The sequence below is a fragment of the Schistocerca piceifrons genome, chromosome 1 (genome assembly GCF_021461385.2).
Source record: "Schistocerca piceifrons isolate TAMUIC-IGC-003096 chromosome 1, iqSchPice1.1, whole genome shotgun sequence".
NCBI lineage: Eukaryota > Metazoa > Arthropoda > Insecta > Orthoptera > Acrididae > Schistocerca > Schistocerca piceifrons.
In genome coordinates, this window is record NC_060138.1 from 269,131,525 (window position 1) to 269,147,450 (window position 15,926).

Genomic DNA, 15,926 nt, shown 5'->3' on the forward strand with positions numbered 1-15,926 from the left:
TGGGTAAGGACGAGCACAACAAAAATTTGGGATAGAAAGGTAAATTAATTAGGAAGTGTTGCAAGGACTCTATGAAGGAAGGGCACTGATCTGTACAGGAAAGGAAAAACAAATAGATGTAGCATCTGATTTGGTTCAATGACTTCTTAAATGATATAATGAGAGGAAAAATCCTGGAGGAAAATCAATGAGCACAAAGGGACATGACTAATGATGTGTTATGTGGTTAGTAGAATGAAATGTAAAAACTACAATCACATGGTACAATTTCGTATTGTGTGTGGTGATGTTGCAGAATTGATGACAATGTGCTAATGAAACACAACTTTAATCTTTTAGGTCTCTCACATAAAGGAAACTAATTATAAGCTGGACTTTGTTGTTAAAAGGTGATACGCAACATGAAGGAAGAAATAATTGTAGGACTAAAAGGAGCTCAGTGAAGAAACAATAAGGAAAAAAATGGGCAAATAACCCAAAGAAAGAAAGGAGATGAATGCAAAGATAAAAAATATTGTAGAGAAAGAAAAAGTTTATGAGAAAAAACTAACATTCAGAAGTGGTACTGATATGGCCAGAATGGGAGAAAAGGTTCAGTTTCAACCCCTATATTTTACATAAAAATAATTTCCATGTGGATTTTATCTCCTATTTATGGTAGGAAGCAGAGTTCTTTATCTTAATAGGGATGGAGGAGGAGATTTAGTGTTTAACGTCCCGTCGACAACGAGGTTATTAGAGACGGAGCGCAAGCTCGAGCTAGGGAAGGATGGGGAAGGAAATCGGCCATGCCCTTTCAAAGGATCCATCCCGGCATTTGCCTGAGGTGATGTAGAGAAATCACAGAAAACCTAAATCATGATGGCCGGAGACGGGATTGAACCGTCGTCCTCCTGAATGCAAGTCCAGTGTGCTAACCACTGGGCCACCTCGCTCGGTCTTAACAGGGATCATAAAAAATATTACTTAAAGTAGGAAACTGGTAATGTCTGGAGATTCAGAACTAAATTAAATTGTTTTTGGTTTAGGACATTTGACATCACTGTTATCATCACATTTATTTAAAGGCAAATTATTAGACTTGTGATTCTAAGTGCACGAATTTCTGTTATAATTGTAGCAAACAAAGATCATTGTAAATAAGCAGCCTCCACATAGTGTATAACCATTTCTTCATCACTCATCAATTTGCTCATGTAATTGGTAAAAGGTTATTATTAGAGGAACAGCAGCTGAATAGCTTAGATGTGTTTGGAATAATCAGTGACCATTAATTGAATGAAGTTTTTTATTCAAAATACAGTTATCTCTTCCAAACCAATTGCTCATTCATGGATAGTGCACATTTCACTTATTTTCCATTTTTCCTGGCTTGCATTGTTTGGCTTTCTTGTGTGCACTTGCTATGTGAAACATACTACTTTGACATGAAAGAAATGATGCAACATACATTACTAACCTCTTTGCAATTGTGTATTAATGCAATGTTGTTTTCCAATGCAGTCTGTATTCTTAAGGTGTGACAAGTTCAAACAAAATTGATCAATGCAGTGACAGTGGACAAGCAGTTTCCTACAGGTGTGTTATTGCACTACACCAGAAAATGTGATTTACAGTGTCTCACACAAATGAAACAATACTGATGATGCATAATAGTGTACTTACCAAATATGTTCATTTAGAACTGGTTGCCCATAAAGTAGAAGACATCTGAATTCATTTTCTTTCATTCATTTTACTACACAAAAGCTTTTTTTCTAGAAATTTCTTGTGCAACTATTCATTGGCACTGCCTTTTCCCCCCATCAGCAGAGCATAGGAACACATACATACTAAATTTCGCATCCAGTGCTACAGACTTTATCAATTTTGATGTAATTTGCCAAGGTTTAAGGATGCTGAGGACAAATAATCACCACTATTAAGCCACAGCAAACAGTTTCTTAGTAATTTGTGCGGTCTCATTTCTTTCCAGTCAAGGTAGTATACTTTGTGGACTTGCATGTAATCCTTGGTAGAATGTGTGATAACTCCATTAGTATCCTTTTAGTAATGCTCATTACACTTATCACAACTGAACACAAAGTTTGTTTGGATTTTCAGACATAGTTCAGAAAACACCATACTTGCAACATTACAGAATTGGTCTACGTGTTGGTTTTATGCAGAAAACATTTTTAAAAGGGTTACATCCAAGCTCACAAAATATATGTTTCACACACCACCACCTGTAGAAAATTCAGAAACTTAAGAAACTGCATAAGAAGATCTCATAAGTGGATGTAAACAGCCGAGCCCACAGACTGTGAGTTGAGGAATATTTAAATGTATACATGTAGAAGCTAGCATTGATGAAGTCACTCCCAGTCCCTAGGAGCACTTTATAATTCTTTTTTATACATTGCCTGTGCCTGAAGAAATATGAACAGTTGCTTAGACCATAGAGCAATGTGGTCAACTGTATATAACATTAATTATAAGATACAGGGTAATTAATTATCATTTGAATTAAGATAAAAGAATGCTTTTCCTTTGTGTAAAATTTTAAAAAAAGGTGTTTATTACTGTTCTGAGAGTGTGTTTCTTTCCAAAACTCAATTTCAGGGAGATGCTGTTTCAAGAAGTCACATATATTTTGCTATAAAGACTTGCAGCAAGTTCCACAAAGATAGAGTGCCAGTAATTAAGAAAACATGGGGTAAATTTACAGGGTATATGGAATTTTACAGTGATGTAGCAGGTGAGATGAAGTTTTGTCTATTCTGTACTGTCTAAACAATACTTGGAGTTAAGAGGCATTATATGTGATGTTCTTCAGATCAGAATATACCCACAATTAATCTTGGAGTACCCAACACAGAAGTTGGCCACTGTGCAAAGACAATGAGTATAATACATAATGTTGCACTTCAGCCTCAAAAGTATCCAACTGTGAAATGGATTGTAATAACGGATGATGATACAATATTGAGGTATGTGTATCCAGATCTTTAGTGTAATTAAAATAGCACTTTGTGGAAAGTGTTTCATTACATAAATTAATTTTGAAATTTTTTTAGCATCAAAGTTAATATAAACACAATTTTGCAACTGTTTTTCATATTTTTTACTATTTAATTGTTTCAATATTCATTTGTTACTCTTGCCTCTTATGCATGGTATTTTGCCAAGCTAGGTATGGTTCTTTTATCCTCCATCAGTCTTCTAACTGGTTCAGTGTGACTTACCACAAATTTCTCTCCTATTCCAACCCCTTAGCTTCCTCTACATTTTTTACATTGTAGAGCCATGGAAGTTATTCTGTGGTGCCTCAACATGCCCTAACATCATTTCCTTCATCTTGTCAGTGTTTTCCTTATATTCCTTGTGGCATCCTCCAGAGATTGTGGTGCCACACCAGAGTCAGCAATGCAAATTGATACCACAGACATTAGCGAGGGTTCGCTGCAATCTGCAACAACCAGTGACAGGCACTCCAGAAGACCACTCCTCCCCCTCAGCATAGCAGCCCTCTCATGCTGAGGTCAATATAGTGTGTGTTGAACATGCAAGAGCTCTGCCCCAGTTCCAGACTTTGGCTACACCAGTCAACATCCCCATGTAAGGCAATAGCAGCTAAATGTGGAATTTTGTACTGCGAGCCAACTGTTCGTTAACTAGTGCATCAATTCTTGCTTTGCTAGTCAATGGCAGCTGTAAATTACCCAGTGCTATTTTGGGAAAGAACTGTGTTGAGTTAAGTAAATTTTTCTATTATTTATGTAATAAAGTGAGCTAATACTTAATTTTTTCTAGTTTCATGTCTTCTGCCGGAGGAATTAAAGAACCCGTAGTTATGGCTGGACAATGTAGTTCTGTCTGGTCGCATCATTCCTTTCTTTTCTGATTCAGTGGAGAACCACCTCAATCCTTATATTATTAGTCCACCTAATTTTCTGCATTCTCCTGTAGCACATCATTATAAAAGATTCAATTCTCATCTGTTGTGGTTTTCCCACAGCCCACGTGTCACTACCATATGATGCTGTGCTCCAAAAGTACATTCTCAGCAATTTCTTCCTCAAATGAAGGCCTATGTGTATACCGTAGACTTGTCTTGGCCAGGAATATCCTTATTGCCAGTGCTAGTCTGCTTTTTATGTCCTTCTTGCTCTGTCCATCATGGGTTATTTTGCTGTCTGGATAGCAGAATTGCTTCATTTTTTCTACTTCACAATTACCAAGTCTGATGTTAAGTTCCTTGCTGTTTTCATTTCTGCTTCCTCTCAGTACTTTTGTCTTTCTTTGATTTTCTCTCAATCTATATTCTGTACCCTTTAGACTGTTCATGCCATTCAACAGATCCTGTATTCTTCTTCACTTTCACTGAGAATAGCAATGTCATCAGCTAATCTTATCATTGATATACTTTCACCCTGATTTTTGATCCCACACTTGAATCTCCCTTTTGCGTCACTCATTGCTTTCTCGATGTATAGACTGAACAGTATGAGTGAAAGACTGCACCCTTTGGGAACCCCTTCTCAATCTGATCACTTTATCTTAGGTCTTCCAATCTTTCTTGTGCATATTACAAATTACTCATCTTTGCTTATAGCTTACTCCTATTTTTCCCAGAATTTCAAACATCCTGCACCATTTTACATTGTCAAACACTTGAACCATGTTGACAAATCCTATGAGTGTGTCTTTATTTTTCTTTAGTCTTGCTTCCATTATCAAGTGCAATGTCAGGACTGCCTCACTGGAAGCGTTACCTTTCCTAAAGCCAAACTGATCATCATCTAATCAATTTCTTTTCCAGTCTTCTGTATATTATTTTTGTCAGTGACAAGGATACATGAGCTGTTTAGCTGATTGTGTGATAGTACTCACACTTAACTGCCCTTGCTAGTCTATGAAATTATGTGGATGATATTTTCCCAAAACTCTCATACATACTATACATCAACTTGAATGGTTCCAACTTTCCTTAATGATTTTAGAAATCTTTAGTGAACTTCAAATGTATCTTATCATCCCTTAGAACTTTAGTACCTACTTCCTTCCTCACTTACTCTTCTGCATAATTCTCATGATCTTCAGTCTACTCTTCAGCATTACTAAATTGTGATCTGAGTTTATATCTGCTCTTGGGTTCACCTTACAATCCACAATCTGATTTCACAATCTCTGTCTGACAATGATGTAATCCAACTGGAATAATCCCAATCTTCAAGTCTTTTCCAAGTATAGCTGCTCCTCTTGTGATTATTGAATAGTGTATTTGCTATAACCAACTGAAATTTATTGTAAAACTCAATTGATCTTCCTCCTCTTTCATTTCTGATGTTGTTGTTGTTGTTGTTGTGGTCTGCAGTCCAGAGACTGGTTTGATGCAGTTCTCCATGCTTCTCTATCCTGCCCAGGCTTCTTCATCTCTGAGTAATTACTGCAGCCTATATTCCTACTACCAAGCATATATTCTCCTATAAATCTTTCTTTTATTTCTTCTGTGGTGTCACCGCCAGACACCACACTTGCTAGGTGGTAGCCTTTAAATCGGCCGCGGTCCGGTAGTATACGTCGGACCCGCGTGTCGCCACTATCAGTGATTGCAGACCGAACGCCGCCACACGGAAGGTCTAGAGAGACTTCCTAGCACTCGCCCCAATTGTACAGCCAACTTTGCTAGCGATGGTTCACTGACAAATTACGCTCTCATTTGCCGAGACGATAGTTAGCATAGCCTTCAGGTACGTCATTTGCTACGACCTAGCAAGGCGCCATTATCATTTGCTATTTATCTTGTGATGCATGTACCGTCAGACCGATGTTCACCAATTATGGATTAAAGTTAAGTATTCCAGAAGCTACGTACTATTTTTGCTACTATAAAGACCTTGTCATTTTCCAGACCTCACACCAGCCTGCATGAGCTTTAACGCGTGCCTTTCGGCTTCACCTCGTAGTGGCTTGGCTGTCTTGCCAAGTCACAACATCTTCCCCTAAAAGTACATTCCAATCCTCCAAGATTATTAGATTATCATTTCCCTTTACATATATGTATTACCTATTCAATATCCTCATATACATTTTGTCCACCTTCATCTTCAGCTTGCAACAAGGCACGTATACCTGAACTATTGTTTGTTTGCTGTCAAATATGATGAGAACAACTCGATCACTGAACTGTTCACAGTAACTCATTCTCTAACCTACCTTCCCATTCACAATGATTCCCACTCCTGTTATACCATTTTCTGCTGCTGTTGATATTACCCTATATTCGTCTTACCAGAAGTCCTTGTCTTCTTACCATTTAAGTTCACTGACTCCCTCTGTATCTAAATTGTGCATTTTCCTTTTCAGATTTTCTAACTTCCTACTACATTCAGACTTCTGACTTTCCATATCCCAATTCATAGAACATTATCCTTTCAATGTTTATTCAATATTTTTTTCATGGTCACCTCCCACTTGACAGTGACCTCCTGGAATTCTGAATGGGGGTCTAATCTGGAATCTTGTCAATAATCATGGAGCTTTTTTCATTTATAGGCCACATGCCCTGTGGATACATGTTATTTGTCTTTAATACAGTGGTTTCCATTGCCTTCTGCATCCTCATACTGTTGATCATTGCCGATTCTTTTGCCTTGTAGGGGCAGTTTTCCTCCCCAAGGGCAAGAGAATGCCTTGAACCTTTGCAGCTCCTCTGCCCTTTGACAAGGTTGTTGAATCTTCAGCCATCAACCCATGGCATTTTGGTTACTAGTCAAATGAGCTACACCTAGACAACAGGCCTTAGGTAGCCATAAAAACTATCTGTATCAGCAATATAGAAATGTTAATTGGAAGTTCTTGGTGGAAAGTAACACCTCACTGAATAATAGGGGCTGAGTCATTAATATGCACATGAATAAGACTTCCTTTGCAGTTGGTTCTTGGGGTGACTGGATACCTCAGTGAGGAGTCTGGAGTCTTCAGACAAATCCAGAAGGCACTTCTAAGAGCATGACACACATTTTGCTAGAATTATTCTCACTACTAACCAACAATTAGCTTTCAGGCCTCACAGAGTGATCACTGAGAGAAGTTGTTTGGTCTTTAACTCCACTGCCCTTAAGGAGGAGATGTATTTTACTGTCCACAACATGTGACACATCATGAAACCCAGATAAAATTTAATGACATGTTTTGACATCTTATGGTAAGGCTTCAGCTGTTGCCGGCTACACATCTCCAGAGCAGCAAGTTACACATCTGGCTTTTCCTGTTTCCTTAGTAGTATATTTCATAAATCTCATGCATGTTTTTCTGTTTAAGATCTTTAATCTTGTTGTTTTTAATTGTAAATGTAAATTCAGGCAGTCTGTAGTGTAGTTTCCATTTCTTCTGAACAGCAAGTTATAGAGTTCATTAAACCATTCAGAGTCCATTGATCATACATCAGGAGGGTATCAAGTTGTATATTTAGGTTTCTCTCTGCTTTTATAGTTTACTTTTTCAGTTAGTATTGCTAGGATGTGTGAATGGTGTGTGTGGACATAGAAGGAGCTGGCCACGGTCCATGAACAGCTGAATGTGCGTTTGGCTATGGTCATCCACCTTGAGGTTGCTGCCTCGGGGTATACAGTGGCAGAGAATTTGGCACATCACATGAGACACCTCAGGCGTTGCATGCTTTGCTCAGGTGCTCTGTTGCTGAGGCACCTGATAGAGTACCCACATGGTTGGCAATGCATTTGTTTGCACAGAGTGGAGGATCAGTGTGGAAACTAATGGTCTGGCATTGCTTGTTCACTGTGAGAGTGAAAAGTTTGCCTTTTCTTCAGCAGGGTCCGAGCAGGCACGCATGGGCAAGAGTGTGATAGTTATTGGGAGCTCCAACATTACATGTGCTATGGAGCCCCTAAGGGAGTTAGCATTCAGTGCTGGAAAGAAAGCCAATGTGCAATCCTTGTATATGCCAGGAGGCCTCATCTGAGATATGGTGGAGGCCTTGCCTGCAGTTATCAAGAATCCAGGATGCAGTTTTATGCAAGTTCTGGCTCACATCAGCACCTGTCACGTGGGTGCTGAGGCCATCCTCAATCCATACAGGTTGCTAATTGAAGTGGTGAAGGCTGCTGGCTTCACACAGGGGTTCAAGTGGTGCTCACATTTTGCAGCATTGTTCCCAGAGTTGATCAGGGTAGTTTGATTTGGAGCCAAATGGAGGTCTCAATCAAAGGTTTCGTCAACTCTGTGATGGTCTTGGCAGCAGAATTCTGGACCTGCATTAATGTGTAGGGAATTGTAGGATTCCCTTGACAGGCAAAGGGTGCACTACACAAGGGAACTAGCTGCTCCGGTAGCAGAGTATTTGTGGAATGCATATGGTTTTTTTTAGACTAGACAGTAGTTTGAGTTAAACAATCACCGGACAGTACACAGATAGCAAAATCACACTGTGTTCAGAGTAAAGGCATTTTGACTGTCAAGATTTTTTCAGTAAATTATCAAAGTATTCATAACAAAGTTCCTGAATTTGTAGCCCTCCAGAAATGCTCATACTCAAATTATTCTTGGCAGCAGGGGCTGGCTGAACCTGAAGTGGAAAGCTCTGAGATATTTAGTGAGTCAGTCAGGGAATGTATATTGAAAAGACAGATTAGACACTGTAGGAGGGGGGAGTGTTCATTGCACTCACTCTGTCTTCAGGCCACGAGTGGCCTACCGGGACCATCTGAATGCCATGTCAACCTCAGTGGAGGATGCGGATAGGAGGGGCGTGGGGTCAGCTCACCGCTCTCCCGGCCGTTATGATGGTATTCTTGACCAAAGCCACTACTAATTGGTGGAGTAGCTCCTCAATTGGCATCACGAGGCTGAGTGCACCCTGAAAGATGGCAACAGCACATGGTGGCCTGGATGGTCACCCATCCAATAGCCGACCATCCCCGACAGCGCTTAACTTCGGTTATCTCATGGGAACCAGTGTGTCCACTGCGACAAGGCCGTTGGTGTTCATTGCAGGTGTCAAAAATACTGTTGCTCTTGAGTTTGAATTTAAGTGTGACAGTAAAGTTTATTGGTCATATATAACAGGTCTAGATGCAATCAAGTTAATTGTAGGATGTTGTTACCAGACACCAGATTTTGCTGAGACAGTTTTAGAGTCATTCAAAGAAAGTCTATGGTCAGTAGTGTGCAAATACCCAGATCATGCATTACTAGTTGGAGGTGACTTTAACCTGCTGAATATAGGCTGGGACATCTGTGGGTTCATTATAGGGGGTAGAGATAGAGAGTCTTGTGAAATACTTTTGGACACTTTTCTGAAAGCTGTCTTGATCAGCTTGTTTGACAGCCCACATGCAAGAGCTTGTAGCTCCAGACAGCCTGACCTTATGGATGGCATCAGTATGGAGATGGGGGTTAGTGATCACGATGTCATCATAGTGACTGTGGTCACTAAAGTAAATAAGTCATTCAAGAAGGCTAGGAGAGTATTTCTGCTAGAAAGAGAGGATAAGCAGTTGTTAACATCTCACTTACATCATTTAGTTCCAGTAGAGGGGGTGTAGAGGAATTATGAGCAAAGTGTAAATAGATTGTAAATCATGCTCTTGAAAAAGACCGTTCCTAGCAAGTGGATTAAAGATGGGAATGATTCACTGTGGTTTAACAACCAGGTGAGGAAAGTGTTGAGGGAGCAAAAGCTGTTGCACTCTGAGTTCAAAAGAGAATGTACAAATGATACAAGCAGAGGTTCACAGAGATTTGCACATCTGTAAAAAGATCTTTGCACGAAGCACACAACTATAACTACTACCATCATACCTTATCAAAAAATCTTTGAACAAGATAATAGTGTTGCTCAAATGCAAGCTTCAAATTTGACCGTCTTTACAATTTTATTAATGGTCTAATATCTATGGTAAGGAGCTTTGTGTAATAGTTTTTGCTGACTGACGAGTTTTCAATTTTCTCCTATTCCAGCCCCATGACAACCACAGGCCAGCAGGCCAGTTGAAATTGGTAATTTGTAGGTAGAAGGAGTGAACAAAAAATATCTAAGTCAACTTTCTGGTTGATAAATCTGTGTGTGTTCTTGAAAACTATTTGTGTTGCTTTTAATTTTGTAGAATTAAAATTAAGTTATCTTATCTCAATTTACGGAAGTGATGCAATGTGATTTCTGGACCACTCATTTGATGAGAAGCTCTCCTTCCTATGTGCTATATGAAAGGGAACTGAAAGCACATTCCCTCAAAACCATCATGACTTGAAATTCATTAGTTGTAATTCACAGCAAACAAATACTATTCACCTGCTCTGTTTTATGTAGATTTTGATTATTATTGCACCATATGTATAGGTCTGCTATGCCATCATGATCTGAAAAAAATGAATGCAGTCTAGTCACATTTATGATGAGCCCTATTTCCAATCTCTGTAGCATGACTTGATGGCCTACCTTGTTTCATGAGGCAGCCATTTGCTATAATATTACAGAGATGTGAAATGTGTTGCATATCCTGGATGCTGCTTACAATGCTCACTCACCCTGAATAGCTGTATAATAATTATTTACAGTCACAAAATGAACTAAACTAAGACACTACAGCAGGAATGTCAGGATGAAGAGAAACTTGAAAAATTTGAGATACAGTTTCTTCGCATGCTAATGGGTCCAGAGATTGTGAATGGTCAGTACAGATTACAATGAAGGGAGCAACTACGTAGGAAAATGGGAGAATAATTGAGTCTATCAGAAAAACAACACCAAAATTTTATGGGTGGGTTTAGGATGAATGAGAAGGTGGTGATAAAACAGATTTTTTTAAAAAAATATAATTAATGGTAGGCCTCGGTTCTTAAGCAATTAGTTCAGGAGGGTGAAAGAGGTCCATGCTGCATGATGAAGTCTTCAGGATTCACCTAAAAGATGATTTCTTTGTATACCATGCAGAATTGCATCTATCTGCAGATGAAACTGTGCAATGTTGTATCCAATAGAGAAAATGATGATAGCTACTCATTGCTCCTCTCTTATGCTGCAAAACAAGAAAAGATTGCAGGGTACCAGTGCATGCTTGTTGAGGACTCATTGAGACACCAGTATATCTTTCCACTGCAACCTATAATGACACTACTAGTTATGTGTCAAGGGCAGGTGTAGTGGGAGGAATAAGAAACAGGAAGTTATTTTGATGAGAGTATCCATCAGTTTGTACTGTCAATAACATATGTATTTAGGTATGATGCATGCCACTTTCTGGGCAGTGTAGCTAACATAAATAAAACGAAGATTAAGGTTTAATGTTCTGTTGACAATGAGGTCATTAGGTACAAAGCCAGAGCTTGGATTAGGAAAGGCTGAGGAAGGAAATTGGCTTTGTCCTTTTCAAAGGATTCTTAAATTTGTCTTAAGTGATTTTAAAAAACTCTCAAAAACCTCAATCTGGGTGACAAAATGGGGATTATGAACCACTGTTCTTCCAATTGCAAGTCAAGTGACTTAAACACTTCACTTCATCTTTCAGTGAAACTAAATAAAATATTTAAGTAAGTGCAGATAGTCTATAGCAGTTTAACAGTTGTAAATTATTAATGCAGTTTCTAGTATCTGCTTTTTTACTTTAACTTGTTATATAGTCCTTAAGGCTCTACTTCACCAAGGGATCTACTCAAGGTGATAAATGAAATGGATAGTGAGATGAAAGGAGAGAGGTTAAGGAAAGGCACTGATGCCATTCTACATTCTGTTGTGACAGTGCCACGACATTCAAAAGTGCCGCTACGTTAGTACGCGAACACGGTGATAGAGGCGCTCCGCAGCTCGGCCGAGCGCGGGAGCGCCACCTGGCTATGAACGGCGCCGGCCGCATGTCACGGCACGGCAGTTGAATGACAGATACGGAGTTAGTAACATGTAACCCGCTAGTGGTTCTACTTTTGTATATCCACGCAATTTATTAGTGATTAAAGGTTATAACACTTTTTGGCGACGAGGGTGGGATATTTTTTTTCCTGCGTTGTGGAATTGTTTGTTCGTGTCGGGGCAGACATGGAACAGCTTATGCAAGCGCTTATTGAACAACAAACACAGCTGACGGCTGCTATTCAGGCATTGTCGACGTCGTTTACTCATCGTCTGTCTTCCTCTTCTCCGCCTCCGTTCCCTCCTTATGACGAGGCCGCTGAAGACTGGGAGGATTATGAGAAGCGTTAGCAGCAACACTTCTTGGCTTTCGGTGTTGTCGACGCTCCTATGTGTAAGTCGTTATTTCTATCTTGGATTTCCCCACGGATCTATCAGCTGCTATCTCAGTTAGCCCCTCTGCGGGAACCTGCCTCTCTGTCCTTCCAAGAAATGTGTGACTTATTGTCTACCTATTACCGAAAAAACACCCATGTCGTTGCCGCCCGCATGGCGTTCTACCGGTGTCGTAAACAGCCCCATCAATCTTACCGGGCTTGGGCGGCGGAACTACACGGTCTGAGTTGGAAATGTCAGTTTGTCACGGACACTCATCACGAGTCTTACGCTGATTCAATGGTTAGGGACGCTATTTTACGGCTTGCTCCTGATAAAGAAGTTCAGCAACGTGACTTACAATTGCCAAGCCCGTCGTTGTCGGAAGTTCTCAGCTTCGCTCAATCGTTTGAAGTGTCTCACGCTGCTGGTGTGCAAATAGACGCGTGGTGTGATGTAGGCGCTGTACAAACCACTTTCGACACGGACAATTTGCCTGTTTCACAGGGAAACGACGATGTGGCGGCGGTGCACTCGCGTCAACAACGTCGCGTTGGGCCGCCACGCTCGCAGCGAAAACAGCAACCACAGAAGCAGGTTCGTTCTGCCCTTCCTTCTTGTCCACGTTGTTTCGTACAGCATGACAGGGCCGCGTGCCCAAAACGTTGGGCCACGTGTAATTCATGTAGGAAAAAAGGCCACATTGCTTCTGTGTGTCAGTCCCCTAAAGTTCCTGTCGATGAGGACGAGGCGTCGGACATGGATATTAACTGTGTGCTTTCTCAAACGAATAAGTTGTTTGTTACTGTTCGTGTTCTGGATAAAGACATTCGCATGCAAGTGGACACTGGCTCTGCAGTCACTCTCATTAATTCTCGCACGTATTTGGAGTTGGGCTCCCCTCCCTTGTCTCCAGTTACGCGAAATTTATGAACTTATAATAAGCAGAAAATTCCTATCGTTGGCCAATTTGATGCTTCCACTGCCTACAAGTCTGTTGTTAGGCCCCTCACGTTTTATGTGGTGGATCATGCGGGCACTGAAAACCTGTTCGGTTATGATGCTTTCCAGTTGTTCGGGTTCTCCGTTGATGATGATGATGTGCACTTCACATCTGCGGACATTCCGTATCAACAGCTGGATGACTTGTGTTCTGAATTCTCGTCTGTGTTCTCTGCTGGTCTGGGTCGTGCCAAGGATTTTGAAGCCCACATTACTCTTAAACCTACGGCTCGCCCTAAGTTTTTCCGGGCACGCCCTATTCCGATGGCGTTGCGTGCACCTGTCAAAGCTGAGATAGACAGGTTAACAGCTTCGGGGATTCTCCTTCCTGTTACCTCCAGCGAATGGGCATCGCCCATCGTGGTGGTTTCTAAACCGAACGGGAGTCTGCGATTGTGTGGTGATTTTAAAGCCACTGTCAACGCTCAAAGCCTCATTGACACTTATCCTCTTCCCCGTCCTGAGGAGTTATTTACCAAGCTCGCTGGGGGCCAGTTCTTTTCCAAACTTGACTTATCGGAGGCATACCATCAGTTGCCGTTGGATGCCTCTTCCAAGGAATTTCTCGTCATCAACACTCCTTGTGGGTTGTATCAGTACCAGCGGTTACCATTTGGCGTTGCTAGCACGCCGGCCATTTTTCAGCGGTTTTTGGAACAGCTCACGGCTTCCGTTCCCGGCTGCATCAACTACCTGGATGACATTGTTGTCACGGGGGCCTCCACTGAGGAGCACCTTCGCAATTTGCGTTCACTGTTTCGGGTTCTGCATTCAGCTGGGTTGAAGTGCAATCTGGACAAGTCAGTTCTTCCAACCCTCCGTTGTGTATCTTCGTTTCCACTTGTCCTGTGAGGGTATACGTCCTCTACGACAGCACGTTGCGGCCATTACCGCTCTACCCCGGCCGTCTACGGTCAAAGAACTTCAGGCGTTTCTAGGCAAGGTTGCTTATTATCACAAATTCATTCCCTCCGCGGCGGCGGTGGCTCATCCTCTGCATCAGCTGTTACGCAAAAACGTTCCTTTCTGTTGGTCCGCCGAGTGTGAGCAGGCTTTTGTCCGCCTGAAGGCTCATTTGCAGTCGGCGCCTTGTCTTGCCACATTCCGTCCGGGTCAGCACTTGGTTCTGGCGACTGACGCGTCACAGTATGGCCTAGGGGCTGTTCTAGCCCATCGGTATGAGGATGGGTCGGAACGACCCATCGCCTACGCTTCCAAGAACCTCAACGATGCCCAACGGCGTTACTCTCAAATAGAAAAGGAGGCGCTCGCTATCATTTATGCTCTAAAAAAGTTCAGCGTTTTTTTGTATGGTTCTAAGTGTCACCTCATCACCGACCACAAGCCGCTGGTCTCTCTGTTCAGCCCCTCGGCGTCGCTTCCGGATAAGGCAGCTCACCGCCTGCAACGTTGGGCCTTATACTTGTCTCGTTTTCACTATGAGATTCACTATCGCCCCACGGCCCAGCATGCCAACGCTGACGCGTTGTCGCATTTGCCAATGGGCCCCGACTCGGTTTTCGATCGAGATGAACTACTCTGTTTCCACATTGATGAGGAAGAACGTCATGCGGTCGAGGGTTTTCCACTTACAGGTTCGCCGGTCGCGTCGGCTACTGCGGCTACTGCGCGGGACCGGGTCCTGCGTCAGGTGATCGGTTTTGTTCAGTGGGGTTGGCCGGACAGGACCAAGGGCCAGGCATCGGATCCCCTTCGCAACTACCATGCCTTGCGCCTTTGTCTGTCTGTTCATGAGGGTGTTGTTCTTCTGGCCACGGATGGCGCATCTCCACGGGTTGTGGTGCCCGCCTCTCTTCACAAAGATGTTCTCAAACTATTGCATGAGGGCCATTGGGGGATTTCTCGGACTAAGTCCCTGGCCTGGTATTGATTCGGACATCGCCCACATGGTCTCTGCGTGTGATCAGTGTGTTCAGCAACTGGCTGCGCCTCGTACTCTGCCCTCTCCGTGGCCTGATCCGGCGCAGCCGTGGGAACGGGTGCACGCTGACTTTGCCGGCCCCTTCCTCGGCACTTATTGGCTACTGTTGATTGACGCCTTCTCGAAGTTTCCGTTTGTTGTTCGATGTCCGTCGCCCACCACTGTGGCGACGATGCTGGCTTTGTCCAAAATCTTTGCGCTAGAAGGTCTTCCATCCACGATTGTCACGGACAATGGCCCTCAGTTCTCTTTGCAGGCTTTCCGTGATTTTTGTACTGGACAAGGGATTCATCATGTTACAGCACCGCCCTTCCATCTGCAATCGAATGGGGAGGTCGAGCGCCTTGTCCGCACTTTCAAAAGCCAAATGAAAAAATTCCTTAGTGATTTTTCCACAGATGACGCTCTGTTGCACTTTGAGTTCTTATCGCTTCACGCCTCTGGGTGATCGCAGCCCTGCTGAACTCTTGCATGGCTGCCAACCGCGCACTCTACTGCACCTGCTTCACTCTGTCAGGCCTTGTACTGTGTCCCCTAGTGCGGGAAAATACCCGGTGGGCGCCGACGTGTGGGCACAGGGGTATGGATCTCGCCCTAAATGGATTCCAGGGGTGGTCCAGGCTCTTCGCGGCCGCCGGCTTTGTGAAATACGTACGGACGACGGCATGGTTGTTCGCCATTATGACCAGATGCGCCTACGAGTGGTGGCCATGCCGGTACCACCGCCCCTTCTTTCGTCTCCACCAGCCCGAGAAG

The 15,926-nt window shown here is 42.5% G+C and overlaps 1 protein-coding gene across 2 annotated transcripts in view; it reads left to right on the top strand.

Annotated features, from left to right (window-relative positions):
* LOC124787780 (beta-1,3-glucosyltransferase) overlaps positions 1–15,926 on the top strand; it is a 117,390-nt gene that overhangs the window by 59,020 nt on the left and 42,444 nt on the right. For both annotated transcript variants that reach the window (XM_047254681.1, XM_047254688.1), the window contains exons 8-9: positions 2,605–2,740; positions 2,819–2,972. In XM_047254681.1, coding sequence (XP_047110637.1) covers positions 2,605–2,740; positions 2,819–2,972 — 290 coding nt within the window. The remainder of the gene's footprint in view (positions 1–2,604; positions 2,741–2,818; positions 2,973–15,926) is intronic.